The following is an 18992-nucleotide window of genomic DNA, read 5'->3' on the forward strand; positions in this document are numbered from 1 at the left end:
CAGCACGTCCCGCAGATGCTCTGTGGGACCATGCAGGCCCGTAGCCAGCCTAGAGGAATGGGACCATGCAGGCCCGTAGCCAGGGTCTGGACACAGCGGGCAGACAGGGTCTGGGGGCTCCGCTACACAGGAGGGAGGAGAGGGTAGGTTTCATCTATCTGCCACTGAACTTGATGTTCACATTTCTCCTTAACGAAGCAGATGACAAGTTGTTTCAGGGAATAGTAAAGAAACATGTTCGTACCAAACTGAATCCTGATGGTGTCATTTCCAAAGAGATAGATCATTTTAAGTTATTCTGAGGAATCTCAATTAGACTCATCTGTCTTTTAACATTCTGGAATAAATGTACAAAGAGGTGTTTTCACCAAATGAAAGACTGGTGGTTATATCTCCTTAAAGATAGATCGCCTCCTGTTTTATCTTTTTGGCGTCCACTCCTGTCCTCCTCGACCTTTTTGGTCTTTTTAAATCTAACTATTTGTATTATCCGTGTGGTCCTTTTGCCATTTAATCTGCTATCCTTTCCCGGTTTTCTGCAGCCACATTGCGCGCGCATCCCGAATGTTTACATTACAATCGAGAATACTAATAAAAGTCGGAGCAAATTTACAAATTAGCAGTTTCATCAATAAAATAAGCACATTTTCAGCAACTACACTGCCCCCTTCTCGATACATTTTCATTCAGATTCTAATTTACAAGTACCGTTTAGCTGAAATATGAATTGTAAAAACTTAGAGCAATGGCGGCCAAAGCGTTTTGTTGGTCACGGTAACCCCGCCCCAAGCGGTTCTTTGTTGGTTCGTAAACTAGACCAGGTCCGAAGTGGTGCTCGTTGCGAACCACGTACGAACCACGTACGAACCACTTTTATGGTTCCCAGTCTGTCGAAAGAGGAAGAACTGGTTCGCGATTAGGCACCGGCTCTGAACCGGCACCCAAAATGCGTTGGTGGAAAAGGGGTATGAGTCAATCTGAGGAACCTCATTTAGTCAATCTGAGGAACCTCATTCAGTCAATCTGAGGAACCTCATTTACTCAATCTGGAATAATTGCACAAAAAGGTGTTTTCACCAAATGAAAGACTGATGGTTATATTTCCATAAAGATAGATCGTCTCCTGTTTTATCTTTTTGGTGTCCACTACCGTCCACTCCACAGTTCCACAATAGTAGAGTCCCAGGTCAGACTCAGTCACGTTCTCAATCAGGAGATCATAGGTGTTGTTAAACCGGTTCCACACCAGAGTAAAACCAGGGAAGGGGTTCAGAAGTTGGTCATATTGAAGGAACATGTTGTTTTTGTTGTTATAATATGTGGACATGACCCGAGTAGGCTGGTTCCTATGAGAGCAGTTCCTGTACCACACTACGTACACCCCAGTTGATACTCTGCAGACACAGTGGAGAGTAACGTTGTCTCCTGGTGTGACTCTCTGCTCCACCTCGGCTCCAGAGACCCCTGTCTCTCCACAGGAAGCAGCACCTGGAGAGGAACAGGAAGGGTTTGGAACAGAGTTGATTAAACATATTCATGAACGTTACTGTAATTCATATATATATGACAGGACTAGACGTTCCTTGTTTTCCGATGATCTCTCGATAAAGACTAAAAACAAGCTACTTTGATCGAGGAAGTGTAAGTAAGTAAGTAAGATTTTATTTATATAGCACATTTCATACAAGAATTGCAGCTCAAGGTCCTTTACATAAAATCAATAAAAACAATAATAGAAGTGATAAAAGTAATAGATCTAAAACATATAACAAACCAGACTAGCCGCACTCTATCTGCGTATCAGTGGTCCTGAGTTTACTTACAGAAGAGTGCAGTCAGAGCGACACACAGACACAGCCTGTCCATCTCCAGGTCTGACGCTGACTGACAGAGAAGCAGGTCTTTGACACATGTTTCCGTTACGATGTGCCCATCCACAGCACCATTAAAGGACATACGTGCAGTGATTGGTTAGATGCAATGGAAACGTCTGTTTCATTTTTATTTTAAGGTTTTGAGAGGTGGGTTTAACACAGAGGTGAACAGCTCTCATAGAAAGCGTCGTGGAAAGTTGAGGTTATTCTGTCTCAACAACAGGGTCCACTTGACCACGCCCATAACCACACAGCACCACCAAGACCTCCCTAAACTGACACACACAGGTTGGCCTTCACTAGCCTCAGACAACCACTCTCAGAATACTCTTTCCTGATGAAGTGTTAACTTAGCAAATGTGTCCTGAGGAAATATTAACTGATACTCAAATCAAATGTATTTGTAAGCATGGGCAGAGGGCTTCACATGCGCCCATAGAACTGCCCCTCAACCAACATAAACCCTCAAGGAACCTGATACTGAATAATATTGAAATATAATTAGTAATACTGGAAGGTAATAATAATAATACACATACTAATAATATGTTTAATATGTTAAATGTCATCGCGCCTTTCCAGAGCTCAAGGATGCTTTACAATGATGATACACAATACAATATACAATAATCAAGAACACAATCACCTGTAAACAACAACAACACCAACATAATCACCTGCAATCAATGCAATTTAAATTTCTGTCCTCAGATCCCACATACCACTATCCTACCTTGAAATGGTTTAAACAATACAATGATTACATCAGCAAAGCGTGTTCTAGGTGTTGTAGTTGTTGGGGTGGTGCTGGCGTCATGATGTATTGATAGTGGTCGCATGGACCCAATTGTTGAGACAGAATAACCTCAAACTAAACTTTCCGTTGACGCTTGCTATGAGAGCTGTTCACACCCGGATGTCTCAAAACCTTCAAAGAAAAAACCCTGAGATGTTTCCATTGCAGCTAACCAATCGCTGCACGTATGTCCTTTAATGGTGCTGTGGATGGGCACATCGTAACGGAAACATGCGTCAAAGACCTGCTTCTCTGTCAGTCAGCGTCAGACCTGGAGATGGACAGGCTGTGTCTGTGTGTCGCTCTGACTGCACTCTTCTGTAAGTAAACTCAGGAACGTCATGTCCTGTCATAGAGATTTAATTATGATTATTAATTATGAATTACAGTAACGTTCATGAATATGTTTCCTCAAGACTGTTCCAAACCCTTCCTGTTCCTCTCCAGGTGCTGCTTCCTGTGGAGAGACAGGGGTCTCTGGAGCCGAGGTGGAGCAGAGAGTCAGACCAGGAGACAACGTTACTCTCCACTGTGTCTGCAGAGTATCAACTGGGGTGTACGTAGTGTGGTACAGGAACTGCTCTCATAGGAACCAGCCTACTCTGGTCATGTACACATATAATAACGACAAAAACATGTTCCTTCAATATGACCAAGTTCTTAACCCCTTCCCTGGTTTTACTCTGGTGTGGAACAAGTCCAACAACACCTATGATCTCCTGATTGAGAACGTGACTGAGTCTGACCTGGGACTCTACTACTGTGGAACTGTGGAGAGAAGGGTGGTGGAAACAGAAATGATAAAACAGGAGACGATCTATCTTTATGGAGATATAACCATCAGTCTTTCATTTGGTAAGAATGTCTCTGTTCATTTATTCCAGATTGAGTAAATGACATTGCTCAGATTGAGTAAATGAGGTTCCTCAGATTGACTGAATGAGGTTCCTCAGATTGACTGAATGAGGTTCCTCAGATTGACTGAATGAGGTTCCTCAAATTGACTGAATGAGGTTCCTCAGATTGAGAACAGAAGCAATAACGTGTCTGTGTGCTGTGCTTGTTCTCTGCTTCCACCGTGTTAGTTCCAGAGCCGGCTCCTTCAGAGCCAGCCAGTCATCCTGATCCAGAGAAGGATCTATACCGGATCCTGCTGCTCACTCTGTGTCCTGGCTGTGCTCTCTTCTCCTCCATCCTCTCCTCCATCCTGGTCTACCACTACTGCTGCAGGACGATCGGTACTCTCACCCTCTCTCACTGCCTGCACTCCTTTTCTCTGTCTGGTCTCTCCTCCTCTCTCACTGCATGTACTCTTTTTCTCTGTCTGGTCTCTCCTCCTCTCTCACTGCCTGCATTCCTTTTCTCTGTCTGGTCTCTCCTCCTCTCTCACTGCAAGTACTCCTTTTCTCTGTCTGGTCTCTCCTCTCTCACTGCCTGCACTCCTTTTCTCTGTCTGGTCTCTCCTCCTCTTTCACTCTCTGCACTCCTTTTCTCTGTCTCACATTCTCTCACTTCTTCCTCACATACGAATTCACAAGGACTCACTTTGATTACCAACTGATTTGCTAAAACGTAAATACCCTTTAACGAATATACTTTCAACTGAAAAGTTCCGAATCATTTGTCAGATCATTCTCCTTAATTATACAGCACACTTTGACTAATGCTGATGAATCTTCTCTGCAGCTTCAAAGGAACCTCAAGGAGATTGCAGGACTGACACCAGGAGGAGAGAGAGCAGAGTGCAGGTAGGATATCCCCCTAACCGTCATGGGTATTGTAGTTGTAGTGTCAAAGGCTAGTGTTTGTAGAATTGTAGTACTTGTTTTGGTTACCCACAATGTTTGGGGCTATCTCGTTGTTACTCACAGCAGTAAAATACAAGCTCTCCCACTGATAGTCAAAGTAAATACTCTCTTGGAAGTCGCTTTGGATAAAAGCATCTGCTAAATGAATACATGTAAATGTAAGACGACATTCTACTGAACTGTCATGAGGGACCTCTGACCTCCAGCAGGAAGGAGACCAGTGTTACGCTGCGCTGGATTTCCCCCAGGGACAGAGGATACCACAGAAGAAGAGTAGGACTCAGAGCTCTGACTTCAGTACCTACTCAGCCATCAAGACTAGTGGGGTCTGAGGAGAGGGAGAAGCACTTGCAGCACCAACCATGACCACAAGGGGGAGGGAGAGGGAACATAAAACAATTTGTTGAAATTACAACAAAACTAGTTGGCTTATTGAGATAGACATTGCTTTTTTTGATCCAAAGACTGAGTCAATAAGCATTTGTACAATAAATTTTTATAGTGTGTATAAATATAAATGTTTAAAGAATACAGTGTTATGTTCAGCGACACCTGTTACAATAAACGACACAATTATTACATTTAAATGTGTTGTTCTAAAGAAATACTGGCTCCAATATGGAGTTCAATTATATTTTTGTGGAATTGTATGTATCACTGTTTATAGTCAAAGATCCTATTTTGATCCTAATAAGTCATATTTTAAGAGTTTTTTTTTTATACCTTAAGCAATGTTTTGGATAATTTTTATTCATTGTGATCGGTTTGTTCTTTTTTTCTGTACAACAACGAGAATAAACGCACTGTGTATTCAAGTATAGACTACTGTAAGTGAAATAGTACAATTTTAGTTTACTTTTGTTATACTTTCAGGAAATGAACTTTAAAAAACAGTTTACTTGTATGTACTTTTAAGATGTACATTTAGAAAACTGCTTTTTTTAAACTAAAAACGTATGAGTATACTAACAAACATTATAAATGTATAAATATGTTGTTAAATTACTTTCATTCTACTATTTTATTACACAGCACAGGGCTGTCCTACCTTGATAATAAAGTGTATGTATTTGTTCTCTAAAAACACAATTAAACAAGAGTAGTCATCAATCAGAAGTAGTCATGGAAAATCAATCAATCAGTATTTTAAGAGGTCATAAGCATACAGTATTTCATGTGAAGGTTTGCTGGCTAAACATCAGATTAAGGATGGTATATAGCTGTTGGTTACGGGCAGGGCTTGGCGTTGGGGAGGGGTAGGCAGCGCTCTGCCACAGCATGCATCTCCCCAACCTGGACACCTTTGTACGTCCCAGACACTGGGATGGTATGGACTCTCCCATCGGTAAACTCCCTGGAGAGTTGAGCTTTGTACGGGATGTCAAACTTGTCAAACAATCACTGCTGATATACGGACTAAACTTTTGTAAAGCCTGATTTCTAATACCGTGACGGCAGAAATTTAGCCATAGAGGAAACACTGCACCATATGTTATCATTCCAGGATAAGAAACGAGGCTGCGTTTGAAATCGTAAATCGAACTTTTGTCAGCATTTTGAGTGGAAATTTAATTTGCATAGGCTACAGGTGTACTATTCGTGCACGTCGGGCTGACCCTGGCAGCGGAACGACAGTTTACTGGCCGCTCTGTCCATTCGCGCACCTCACAGTTGCGTATTGATCAGACAATAACACACGCTTATCAACTCGATTACTATTGATCAAAACAGAACGAAGGTTCAGCTGTAGCCTACTTGAAACATATTATTGAGAACATCGCTGACATGCATTGCACGCGTGATGAACACAGGGTTTTTTTTCTTTCTTCATCGCTGACTTTTTGTGCCTTTGGCGCTCGGGATTTGTCATTGGCGCTCGGGAAACAGCTTTGGCTCGCGCCAAAATGTTCTCTATGTAGGATAAACCCTGAACTTGTATTTCAAGCTTGTTTTTCTCATCAGAGCATGTATCCATCAGGGGGGAACTGTCAAAGCCCTCTATGCCCTATATATCCAAAATTATATATTTTTAAAAGTAATCTGTTCTTATTTTATTTTAAAGACCTAATGTTTCTGAAAATAAACCCTTCACTCCTGCCTTTTCAGTTTGTGTTGGAATGTGAAGAGAGAAAAAAAGTCCCATTTTGTTTCCCTATCAGAATTTTTCAGCCTCCGTTGATGGGAGGAAAATGCTATGCAGCTCTGTGATTGGTGGTCCAGAATTTACAGAGGGCCAGTTTTAATTGTTCAATAAATTTCCATTGACGCTAAAATTGACCAATCATATCTTCCGTCTAAATGGGTGGGCTTTGTTATCCTATAACTATGAACATTATGACAAGTTCCGCCCACTATATGGAACACATTTACAAGGGCAGCCAACTGTCACGCATTGGCCGTCAGACACTCAACATTTCAACCAGTTCACACGCCACACCTTGTATTTCTCACGCCGAGAAGACAACGCCAACCAAGTAGTCCTGCCTACGTTGTAAACAGTAATGGAAGGGGCGGGGAAGGGTGCAAACACACGTGAAATGTCTTCTAGTTGGAGTAAAAAAAAAACTCCAAGGTTTTTTGAAAAGTTGGCAGCCCTGTTTGAAGCTGATCAACTAGCTAGCTCTAATGTTAGCTTGTTCGTTCACTTTACAATCGAAGTCGCGAGGAGGACATAAACAATTACAGTTACATTTAAGGAGGACATTTTACATTAAAAGTTTCATGACCCAGCCATCAACCAATTCATCCAAAAACACATAAGAATGGACTACGTTTTCAAGTAAAGATCATCAAAGGTAGGCCATGTTATTTAAAAACCTTTCGGCCGCCGTGCCAACTGATTTTCTTCCGGCCGCCGTGCCAACTGATTTTCTTCCGGCCGCCGTGCCACTGTTTTGTAGCCCTAGCCTAGCCTATATGTTATAGTGTTGTGCAGAATGACTGGTCAATCTGTGGGCTTAATATATCAACTCAACGTTATTATGCACAATTACCGTAAAGAGTGCAGCAAGGGCTGGATCAAATAGTGCGTACTGACCAACACAATTTCATGTAGGCCTAATGGTGTGTGCGCGATGTATGGTGTTTTTTGTGACGAGTAATTGAGGTCAGAGGGCCAAGGTTTAAGAGTCACGGTTTTCTACTGCTTTGTGCATCTGATGCAACGGATGTTATAACAGAGAAGGCTGTGTCGTTGTTTCTTCATTCCCTATTCATCTGACCTGTTCTCAAAGTTTCCTTAGCAAACTTTGTCAGGTTATCTCAAGTTCACCATACTCTGTGTTTTGTACCTCAAAGAAAGTGGATATGTGCTTTTGTAAAATCAATTCTTTACTGTTTTCTCTCTATCCTTCTATCTCACACACACAAACACAAACTCAAATGCCCCCCCCCCCCCCACACACACACCCACCGCCCCACCACCACCAAGTCACACCAAAGCTGTCCAACAAACAATCAAGGTGTCATGCCTCCTCTCTTGATAATTCTGCTCTGATGACCCAGCCATCAACCAATTCATCCAAAAAGACATATGAATGGACTTTGTTTTCCAGAAAAGATCATCAAAGGTAGGCCATGTTATTTAAAAACCTTTCGGCCGCCGTGCCAACTGATTTTCTTCCGGCCTCCGTGCCAACTGATTTTCTTCCGGCCGCCGTGCCAACTAATTTTCTTCTGGCCGCCGTGCCAACTGATTTTCTTCCGGCCGCCGTGCCAACTAATTTTCTTCCGGCCGCCGTGCCAACTAATTTTCTTCCGGCCGCCGTGCCAACTGATTTTCTTCCGGCCGCCGTGCCAACTGATTTTCTTCCGGCCGCCGTGCCAACTGATTTTCTTCCGGCCGCCGTGCCAACTGATTTTCTTCCGGCCGCCGTGCCACTGTTTTGTAGCCCTAGCCTATATGTTATAGTGTTGTGCAGAATGACTGGTCAATCTGTGGGCTAAATATACCAACTCAACGTTATAATGCACAATTACCGTAAAGAGTGCAGCAAGGGCTGGATCAAATAGTGCGTACTGACCAACATCATTTCATGTAGGCCTAATGCTGTGTGCGCGCTGTATCGTGTGTTCTTTTCTGACAAGTAATTGGGGTCAGAGGGCCAAGGTTTAAAAGTCACGGTTCTCTACTGCTTTGTGCATCTGATGCAACAGATGTTATAACAGAGAAGGCTGTGGCGTTGTTTCTTTTACACCCTCTGCTGGTTCTCCTGTGTCGTCCTGCCTAGACCCTCCACACCTGCCACCCTCATCATCCTGCAATACATCAACCCGGCTTTACAACCACTCCTTGTCAGATGGTTGTCACACATCATTAAAGTCAGACCAGCCCTAATGATTGGACGGTATTTGGACTGAATGCAATGATTGGACAGCTGCTTGTCTGTCTGTCTACCTACCTCCCAGCAGTAGTCAGGAAGAGCGTTCATGGCTTCGAATGGAGCGGTGAGATATTTTGGTTTGAAACCTCCTGAAACCCGAGCAAAAATGGCAAGGTTTGCTAAATTATCAATCAATTAACCTATCAATATTTCTTAAGCGATGTAAAGATGTTCTAGTTATATTTTTGATGTGGTTTTCTAAATTAAGATCAGTCAAATATGACACTTTTCCAGCCTGGTACTTGGTGTTAAGTGACAGTGTTTTGAAATGTGTAGATAGTCTCTTTCTTTCTGCTTTCTCACCGATGACTAATACCTCTGTTTTATTTTGGTTGAGCTGGAAAAAGTTCTGTCACGTCCATTCATTTATATCAGCAATGCAATTTACCAAACAATCAATAGAGCTATAATTGTTGGGTGTGACAGAAACAGAGCTGCTTAGCTACGGTAATTAATGTTTACATTTACATTTAGTCATTTAGCAGACGCTCTTATCCAGAGCGACTTACAGTAAGAACAGTGACATTCCCCCCGAGGCAAGTAGGGTGAAGTGCCTTGCCCAAGGATACAACGTCATTTGGCACGGTGGGGAATCGATCCGGCAACCTTCTGATTACTAGCCCGACTCCCTCACCGCTCAGCCATCCGACTCCCTTGCAACCCCTTGGTTGTGCCTCCTAATGACACTACCAAGGGGTAACATGTATAGACTAAAGAGTAAGGGTCCTAACATTGATCCTTGAGGGACCCCACAGGTCATACAAATGTTTTGGTTGTTGAGCTGTGGTCACCAAGGACGTCAAAATATTCCCGGCCTGTTAGACCCTAAACCAGTTGAGGACTGGACCAGAGACACTGACACTACTCTCATATGAATATCCTGTTCTGTAGTGTCAAAAGCTACGCTCAGATCCAGAAGGGCAAAGACAGAGCTTTTTGGAGTTAGCATTCATTTTAAAGTAATTTACAACCTTGACTAATAACTTTTCTGTACTACGATGGGAATGAAAGCCAGACTGGAATGTGTCAAAGGTACAATGTTTTGCTGTGCAGGTTGAGGCCTGTTTGAGTGCAGCAACAGAGAGGTAGTAGGTCTTACCTAAAGCAAATGGACCCCGTCCATATTTTCCACACTCTGTATCCCACCGTGACAGCCACCATGGGGTTACACAAGCTCCGTCATGCTACCTGGACCTGGACATGCAACATGGACCCTGTGGTGCACTGTCAGCTTCTCACTGTTTGCATGCTACCTGTCAACATGGACACTGGTGCACTGTAGATACTATCAGTAAAGTAGGATGAGACAACACCAGGCTGATTCAGATGACTGGAGCTTTACTGTAACGCGTTCATCACTACATCGTACAACTCATTAACTCTCCCAGCCTGTAGGGGGCAGCATTCATTCACTAACATCATCGTTGATTGTTGTTAAAAGCAGGATCAAGGAGGAGGAGGATGGAGGAGAGACCAGACTGACCAGTCTTTCTCCATGTCTCTCCTGTGATCTCTTCATCTGTGTGGTCACCACGACAACCACGACGAGACCATGACATGGTTTACTGTTTTTTTAGGTAACACCATTTTTGTTCATGGGTAGTAAGTGCTATTTCCTAATTGCTTATGCCTCAAAAGTATGGAAAGCCTTCTAATGCTATTTCAGTTCCAGTTCCATTCTTGTTCTATAGTTAAAAAGCATTTGTGCATTTACCTATGATTGTGTACGAAAGTTGTTTTCTATAAGAAAGGAATTCTATACTAAAATCCTTATTACATGTATGGAGTTTTTGTAACTTTTGTGATGTTAGTTGTTATTTAGAAACAAAGTTGGATTTGATTTGATCTATTTTAAGCCACATTGTTCTTTGCAGTCTGACAGCAGATCAAAGTCCTCTAACCACTTGTGTTCTAGAACACAGGGGCAGAGCTTCCTCTGGTAACCAGGAGCTCTGAGCACAAACCACAACAGCTTCTTAAGACGAACATGTTCAGAGTAGCTGGTTGAAACCACATTAAGGTGTTTACTCCTTCTGTAAGGATCAAATCAAGACAATTCAGCACTACATATTTTCAGGGGTTTATTACAAAGCACAAAAGCATGATAACAAAATGCATCCTCTACTCAAAAATACATTTAGCAACAAAAAGGATTAAGTGACATTCCAAGTTAGACACTTCCCCTAAAAAAAAAACTGTAAACCATGTCATGTCCTCGTCGTGGTTGTCGTGGTGACCACACAGTTGGAGAGATCATTGGAGAGACATGGAGAAAGACTGGTCAGTCTGGTCTCTCCTCCTCTTCCAGATTTCCTCCCTCCTCCTCCTCCATGATCCTGCTTTTAACAACAAACAACTATCACCACATACAACATCCTGCTATGACGACAGGGAAGAGTTGGAGTACAAAATCAAACAAGATTATTTTTTGTAAACAGTTCATGTAGATAACGAGGTCTCTGTACAAAGTAACAGGTTTCTATTCAGAGATTCACTCCACCAATCAGTTAGCCACACAGTAATCTGACAGTGTGACATCTATCCAGGGGTTAACCATCAAGCAGGTGGGTGTGCAGGTGTGCTGTGAACCACCTTGCATGTATCCGACCCAGTAGGCACATGGGAGGAGGAGGGCAGTCAGAGCTCTGGACAGCAGCACCAGGACCCAGCTCAGACCACAGTCCCCATCAGGGTCTGGACACACCGGGCAGACAGGGTCTGGGGGCTCCGCTACACAGGAGGGAGGAGAGGGCAGGTTTAATCTATCTGCCTCTGAACTGAATGTTCACATTTCTCCTTAACGAAGCAGATGACAAGTTGTTTCAGGGAATAGCAGAGAAACACACGTTCCTACCAAACAAAATCCTGATGGTGTCATTTCCAAAGAGATAGATCATTTTAAGTTATTCTGAGGAATCTCAATTAGACTTATCTGTCGTTTAACATTCTGGAATAAATGAACAGAGACATTCTTACCAAATGAAAGACTGATGGTTATATCTCCATAAAGATAGAGCTTCTCCTCTTTTATCTTGTCTGGTGGTGTTTCCACCACCTTCAACGCCACAGTCCCACAATAGTAGAGTCCCAGGTCAGACTCAGTCACGTTCTCAATCAGGAGATCATAGGTGTTGTTGGACTTGTTCCACACCAGAGTAAAACCAGGAAAGGGGTTAAGAACTTGGTCATATTGAAGGATCATGTTATTTTTGTTATTATATGTGGACATGACCAGAGGAGGCTGGTTCCTATGAGAGCAGTTCCTGTACCACACTACGTACACCCCAGATGATACTCTGCAGTCACAGTGGAGAGTAACGTTGTCTCCTGGTCTGACTCTCTGCTCCACCTCGGCTCCAGAGACCCCTGTCTCTCCACAGGAAGCAGCACCTGGAGAGGAACAGGAAGTGTTTGGAACAGTCTTGAGGAAACATATTTATGAACAATGTTACTGTAATTCATATATATATGACAGGACTAGACGTTCCTTGTTTTCCGATGATCTCTCTATAAAGACTAGAAACAAGCTACTTGGATCGAGGAAGTGTAAGTAAGTAAGTAAGTAAGACTTTATTTATATAGCACATTTCATACAATAATTGCAGCTCAAGGTGCTTTACATAAAATCAAAAAAAACAATAATACAAGTGATAAAAGTAATGATCTACAACAAACCAGACTAGCCGCACTTTGTCTGCGTATCAGTGGTCCTGAGTTTACTTACAGAAGAGTGCAGTCAGAGCGACACACAGACACAGCCTGTCCATCTCCAGGTCTGACGCTGACTGACAGAGAAGCAGGTCTTTGACGCATGTTTCCGTTACGATGTGCCCATCCACAGCACCATTAAAGGACATACGTGCAGCGATTGGTTAGCTGCAATGGAAACATTTTTCTTTTAAGGTTTTGAGAGGTTTTGAGAGGTGGGTTTAACACAGAAGTGAACAGCTCTCATAACAAGCGTCGTGGAAAGTTGAGGTTATTCAGTCTCAACAACAGGGTCCACTTGACCACGCCCATAACCACACAGCACCACCAAGACCTCCTTAAACTGACACACACAGGTTGCCCTTCACTAGCCTCAGACAGGAACTCTCAGAATACTCTTTCCTGATGACATATTAACTTAGCAAATGTGTCTTGAGGAAATATTAACTGATACTGAATAATATTGAAATATAATTAGTAATACTGGAAGGTAATAATAATAATAATAATATGTTAAATGTCATAACGCCTTTCCAGAGCTCAAGGATGCTTTACAATGATGATACACAATACAATATACAATAAATCAAGAACACACTCACCTGTAAACAACAACAACACCAACATAATCACCTGCAATCAACATGAATTTAAATGTCTGTGCACAGATCCCACATACCACTATCCTACCTTGAAATGGTTTAAACAATACAATGATTACATCAGCAAAGTGTGTTCTAGGTCTTGTAGTTGTTGGGGTGATGGTGGCGTCATGATACACTGATAGTGGTCGAATGGACCCAATTGGTGAGACAGAATAACCACAAACTAAACTTTCCGTTGACGCTTGCTATGAGAGCTGTTCACACCCGTATGTCTTAAAACCTTCAAAGAAAAAACCCAAACTGAGATGTTTCCATTGCAGCTAACCAATCACTGCACGTATGTCCTTTAATGGTGCTGTGGATGGGCACATCGTAACGGAAACATGCGTCAAAGACCTGCTTCTCTGTCAGTCAGCGTCAGACCTGGAGATGGACAGGCTGTGTCTGTGTGTCGCTCTGACTGCACTCTTCTGTAAGTAAACTCAGGAACGTCATGTCCTGTCATAGAGATTGAATTATGATTATTAATTATGAATTACAGTAACGTTGTTCATAAATATGTTTCATCAAGACTCTGTTCCAAACACTTCCTGTTCCTCTTCAGGTGCTGCTTCCTGTGGAGAGACAGGGGTCTCTGGAGCTGAGGTGGAGCAGAGAGTCACACCAGGAGACAACGTTACTCTCCCCTGTGACTGCAGAGTATCATCTGGGGTGTACGTAGTGTGGTACAGGAACTGCTCTCATAGGAACCAGCCTCCTCTGGTCATGTCCACATATAATAACAAAAATAACATGATCCTTCAATATGACCAAGTTCTTAACCCCTTTCCTGGTTTTACTCTGGTGTGGAACAAGTCCAACAACACCTATGATCTCCTGATTGAGAACGTGACTGAGTCTGACCTGGGACTCTACTACTGTGGGACTGAGGAGAAGAAGGTGGTGGAAACAGACAAGATAAAAGAGGAGAAGCTCTATCTTTATGGAGATATAACCATCAGTCTTTCATTTGGTAAAAATTTCTCTGTTCATTTATTCCAGATTGAGTAAATGACATTGCTCAGATTGACTGAATGAGGTTCCTCAGATTGACTGAATGAGGTTCCTCAGATTGACTGAATGAGGTTCCTCAGATTGACTGAATGAGGTTCCTCAGATTGACTGAATGAGGTTCCTCAAATTGACTGAATGAGGTTTCTCAGATTGAGAACTGAAGGAATAACGTGTCTGTGTGCTGTGCTTGTTCTCTGCTTCCACCGTGTTAGTTCCTAAGCCGGGTCATTCAGAGCCAGCCTGTCCAGAGAAGGATCTATACTGGATCCTGCTGCTCACTCTGTGTCCTGGCTGTGCTCTCCTCTCCTCCATCCTCTCCTCCATCCTGGTCTACCACTACTGCTGCAGGACCACCGGTACTCTCACCCTCTCTCACTGCCTGTACTCCTTTTCTCTGTCTGGTCTCTCCTCCTCTCTCACTGCCAGTACTCGTTTTCTCTGTCTGGTCTCTCCTCCTCTCTCACTGCCTGTACTCCTTTTCTCTGTCTGGTCTCTCCTCCTCTCTCACTGCAAGTAATCCTTTTCTCTGTCTGGTCTCTCCTCCTCTCTTACTGCCAGTACTCCTTTTCTCTGTCTGGTCTCTCCTCCTCTCTCACTGCCTGCACGCCTTTTCTCTGTCTCACATTCTCTCACTTCCTCCTCATTCTTTTGCTATTCTCACATTCTCTCATTTCTTCCTCATATACAAATTCACAAGGACTCACTCTGATTACCAACTGATTTGCTAAAACGTAAATACCCTATAACAAATATACTTTCAATTGAAAAGTTCTGAATCATTTGTTAGATCATTCTCCTTAATTATACAGTACACTTTGACTAATGCTGATGAATCTTCTCTGCAGCATCAAAGGAACCTCAAGGAGATTGCAGGACTGACACCAGGAGGAGAGAGAGCAGAGTGCAGGTAGGATATCCCCCTAACCTTCATGGGTATTGTAGTTGTAGCGTCAAAGGCTAGTGTTTGTAGAATTGTAGTACTTGTTTTGGTTACCCACAATGTTTGGGGCTATCTCGTTGTTACTCACAGCAGTAAAATACAAGCTCTCCAACTGATAGGAGTCAGATGGCTAAGCGGTGAGGGAATCGGACTAGTAATCTGGAGGTTGTCAGATCGATTCCCGGCCGTGGCAAATGACGTTGTGTCCTTGGGCAAGGCACTTCACCCTACTTGCCTCGGGGGGAATGTCCCTGTACTTACTGTAAGTCGCTCTGGATAAGAGCGTCTGCTAAATGACTAAATGTAATGTAATGTAATGTAATGATAGTTAAAGTAAATACTCTCTTGGAAGTCGCTTTGGATAAAAGCATCTGCTAAATGAATACATGTACATTAAAATGTAAGAAGACATTCTACTGAACTGTCATGAGGGACCTCTGACCCCCAGCAGGAAGGAGACCAGTGTTACGCTGCGCTGGATTTCCCCCAGGGTCAGAGGAGACCACAGAAGAAGAGGAGGACTCAGAGCTCTGACTTCAGTACCTACTCAGCCATCAAGACTAGTGGGGTCTGACAAGAGGGAGCTGCACTTGCAGCACCACACATGGCCACAAGGGGGAGGGAGAGGGAACATAAAACGATTTGTTGAAAAGTTTGATTTGAAATGTTTACAACAAAACTAGTTCTCTCATTTTGATATACAACGCTTTTTTTGATTCAAATGACTGAGTCAATAATAATTTGTACAATTACTTTTTATAGTGTGTATAAATATAAGTGTTATGATCAGCTACACCTGTTACAATAAATGACACAATTACATAAGTGTTGACTAAAGAAATACTGGCCCCAATTTGGATTTCAATTATATTTTTTTGGAATTGTGTGTATGACTGTTTATAGTCAAAGATCCTATTTTGACAAGTCATATTTTAAGAGTTTTTAAAAAATACCTTAAGCAATGTTTTGAATTATTTTTTTAGATTGTGATCGGTTCGTTCTTTTTTTCAGTACAACAACGAGAATAAACGCACATTCAAGTTCGACTACTGTAAGTGAAATAGTACACTTTTTGTTTACTCTTGTTATACTTTCAGGGAATAAACTTTGAAAATTGTTTACTTGTATGTACTTTTAAGATGTACATTTAGAAAATTAAAAAAACGTTTAAGTATACTAAGAAATATAAATAAATATTATACATTTATAAATAAGTCGTAAGTTTACTTTCATTCTACTATTTTATTATACTTCATTATCAAGGTTGGACAGCCTTGTGCTGTGGATGTATTTGTTCTTTAAAAACACGCAGTTTTGCTGCTCAGAAAGACTTTAATATGTGATTAGGTTCAAATTCAATTAAACAAGAGTAGTCATCAATCAGAAGTTGTCAGGGAAAATCAATCAATCAGTATTTTAAGAGGTCATAAGCATACAGTATTTCATGTGACTGTTAGTTTGCTAAACATCAGATTAAGGATGGTATATAGCTGTTGGTTATGGGCAGGGCTTGGCGTTGGGGAGGGGCAGGCAGCGCTCTGCCACAGCATGCATCTCCCCAACCTGGACACCTTTGTACGTCCCAGACACTGGGATGGTATGGACTCTCCCATCGGTAAACTCCCTGGAGAGTTGAGCTTTGTACGGGATGTCGAACTTGTTCGTCTTCCCTGCCATCTTCACCACACAGGAGTGGTTGGGAGGGACGGTGACTTTCACGGTGAGAGAGTGAGAGACGGTCTCAGTGAGAGAGTTGCCGTTGGTGAGAGTTTTGGAGTTTGAGTATTCAACTCCTGCAGAGACAGAGACGAACGGTACTGTAACTTCTATGGAGGCAGAGAGAGTCAGGCTGTTGGAGATGCTCGTCTCCCAGGAACTCTGTCTCTCTGTGCTCCCCTCCAGATGCACCTCCTGGTCTATGTCTCTGCAGTTATGGTTCTCCACTCTCATCTGATTGAACACGGTGGGTTGTTGGGAAAGCATGGCCAGATCATCAATGTGGTACTCAATGTTATGAATCCTCGTCTTTGATTGGCCTGTTTGCAGTGTCAGAATTTCACAATTTTCCTCACTGTGTCTACTCTTGTGCAGAAAACACAAAGAGGTGGCAATATAGGTCATTGATATACCATTAGGGGTTATCTTTATTTCACTTTGGGAAAAATGATTTATAGTTCCAATACCGAATAGATTTTTGCCAACATACGCGTTGAGTATATTTACGCTGTCTTTAACCGCTGGCACTCCGTTCTTGAGGTATTTAGGTGCGAAAGCCTTCCACTCCAACAGCTCCAAGTTTTGTTCGTTGACCAGTATGTCAAACTCTGAGTATTTTTTGTCTCTTCCATGGTAGGAGCAATAGCAGAATGAGCCTAAGGAAGGGTTATAGTAACCACTGACCCTATCAAAGCTACAGATGTAGTCCTCTCGTCCTGTTCCAGGGATGTGGACCTTGACAGCCCACCGAGGCAGAGAGCCAGACCATCGCACCCATTTCAGGAACATGTTGTCCTTGTTATGTACTCTACTATTTGATCTGAGTCGAGCCCTCCCCCAGGGAGCCTGCTCTCCTTCTACCGTGGTCTCCCCTGTCTTGGTGGAGCTTGTAGTGATAGGCTTGATGGAAAGCTTCGGGTACCCATCATCGTCCTCAGCAACGGTGCTCTGCAGCAGAAAAGTATAAATGACCAAAATCTGGCAGGTTCATGTTTTGCTTCATCACTCACACACACACACACTCACTCACTCACTCACACACTTATTTTTGCACCATACCCAGTCACATCTCACAACAAACCTCACACACTCACTCATTTACTCACCTTCAACTCATCGACGAGTATGTCAAACTCTGAGGATTTTTCCTCCTTCCCATCGCAGGTGTGAAAGCAGAACGGGCCTGTGGAGGGGCTGTAGAAGCCAGTGGTCATGTTGCAGCCAGTACGAGGAGCACAGATGTAGTCCTCTTCTCCTGTTCCATTGATGTTGACCTTCACAGCCCTCTGAGGCAGAGAGCCAGACCATTCCACCCTTTTCAGGGACACGTTAGCCGTAGTGTAGAGGCGAACTAAACTAACTGATTCGATTCGACCCATCATCAGGGGAGGCTGTGTTGCTTCTACCGTGGTCACCACTGTCTTGGTGACGGTTTGAGTGACATTCTCGTTGGAAAGCTTTGGGGACCCATCATCGTCCTCAGCAACAATGCTCTGCAGCAGAAAAGCACAGATGACCAAGGCTGGCAGGTTCATGCTTTGTTTCTTCATTTCTCTCTTATCGATGTCTGTTTCTCCCCAGAGAGACTGTCACTTTTATGGCATTTTAAGACATTGCCTTGTGAATGATATACTGAAAAACAAATAGTCTGTGAACAGTGTTCCCTGGTGGTTCCTAGAGTTGTTTACACTTACTGTCCTTATTGAACCTCAGATACACTAGGCTTGTTAAACGTTAACTAGATTATCCAATTCCTACATTTTCAAACTACCTAAGCCAAAAACAAACTCCAAAAAGAGAACTTTTCTCTACCGTGCAGTCAATCTTTGGAACAAACATCAGATATCTGTCCAGTCTCGCAAACTTCAAAAAGGCAATTCACCATTTGTTCGCAAGCTAGATGATAGTTATGGGATTTTTAATTTTTTTTTACTCTGTCTTATGTGATTATTACGTATGACTGTTTCTTTGATCTGTAATCTGTATATATATATCATACATGTGTGTATTTGTTAATTGTTCGAACCCTGGAAGATAAGCCCTGTTGCGTCCCTCGCCCTGCTTGAATGTGTGTTCTGTATTGTTGTGTGCTTAATGTCTTCCCTTCTGT

The 18992-nt window shown here is 42.7% G+C and overlaps 4 protein-coding genes across 7 annotated transcripts; 2 read left to right on the forward strand and 2 right to left on the reverse strand.

Annotated features, from left to right (window-relative positions):
- Positions 1-2464: 2464 nt before the first annotated feature.
- On the forward strand, positions 2465-5521 carry LOC124484105. Of its 3 annotated transcripts, none has more exons than XM_047044825.1 (5): positions 2465-2990; positions 3118-3525; positions 3756-3908; positions 4357-4418; positions 4668-5521. In XM_047044825.1, the coding sequence occupies exons 1-5, from the start codon at positions 2858-2860 to the stop codon at positions 4842-4844; spliced, it is 933 nt and encodes a 310-aa protein (XP_046900781.1). In that variant the 5' UTR covers positions 2465-2857; the 3' UTR covers positions 4845-5521. The 3 variants fall into 3 exon arrangements, with proteins under 3 accessions (XP_046900781.1, XP_046900782.1, XP_046900784.1); XM_047044826.1 differs by having other exon boundaries at positions 4685-5521; XM_047044828.1 differs by having other exon boundaries at positions 4688-5521.
- A 5696-nt stretch (positions 5522-11217) lies between these two features.
- LOC124484111 lies at positions 11218-13484 on the reverse strand. 2 transcript variants are annotated; one of them, XM_047044843.1, is made up of 4 exons: positions 13259-13484; positions 12585-12736; positions 11837-12250; positions 11218-11590 (listed from the first exon to the last, which is right to left on the reverse strand). In XM_047044843.1, the coding sequence occupies exons 2-4, from the start codon at positions 12715-12717 to the stop codon at positions 11364-11366; spliced, it is 774 nt and encodes a 257-aa protein (XP_046900799.1). In that variant the 5' UTR covers positions 12718-12736; positions 13259-13484; the 3' UTR covers positions 11218-11363. The 2 variants fall into 2 exon arrangements, with proteins under 2 accessions (XP_046900799.1, XP_046900798.1); XM_047044842.1 differs by having other exon boundaries at positions 13171-13484.
- A 28-nt stretch (positions 13485-13512) lies between these two features.
- On the forward strand, positions 13513-16332 carry LOC124484463. Its single transcript, XM_047045378.1, has 5 exons — positions 13513-13645; positions 13778-14185; positions 14439-14582; positions 15072-15133; positions 15615-16332. Exons 1-5 carry the CDS (start codon positions 13513-13515, stop codon positions 15738-15740), a joined length of 873 nt encoding a protein of 290 aa, XP_046901334.1. The 3' UTR covers positions 15741-16332.
- A 146-nt stretch (positions 16333-16478) lies between these two features.
- Positions 16479-18462, reverse strand: LOC124484100 (natterin-4-like). The gene is made up of 3 exons (XM_047044816.1): positions 18159-18462; positions 17989-18128; positions 16479-17830 (listed from the first exon to the last, which is right to left on the reverse strand). The coding sequence occupies exons 1-3, from the start codon at positions 18430-18432 to the stop codon at positions 16664-16666; spliced, it is 1581 nt and encodes a 526-aa protein (XP_046900772.1). The 5' UTR covers positions 18433-18462; the 3' UTR covers positions 16479-16663.
- Positions 18463-18992: the final 530 nt, after the last annotated feature.

The sequence above is a fragment of the Hypomesus transpacificus genome, chromosome 22 (assembly GCF_021917145.1).
Source record: "Hypomesus transpacificus isolate Combined female chromosome 22, fHypTra1, whole genome shotgun sequence".
NCBI classification, from domain to species: domain Eukaryota; kingdom Metazoa; phylum Chordata; class Actinopteri; order Osmeriformes; family Osmeridae; genus Hypomesus; species Hypomesus transpacificus.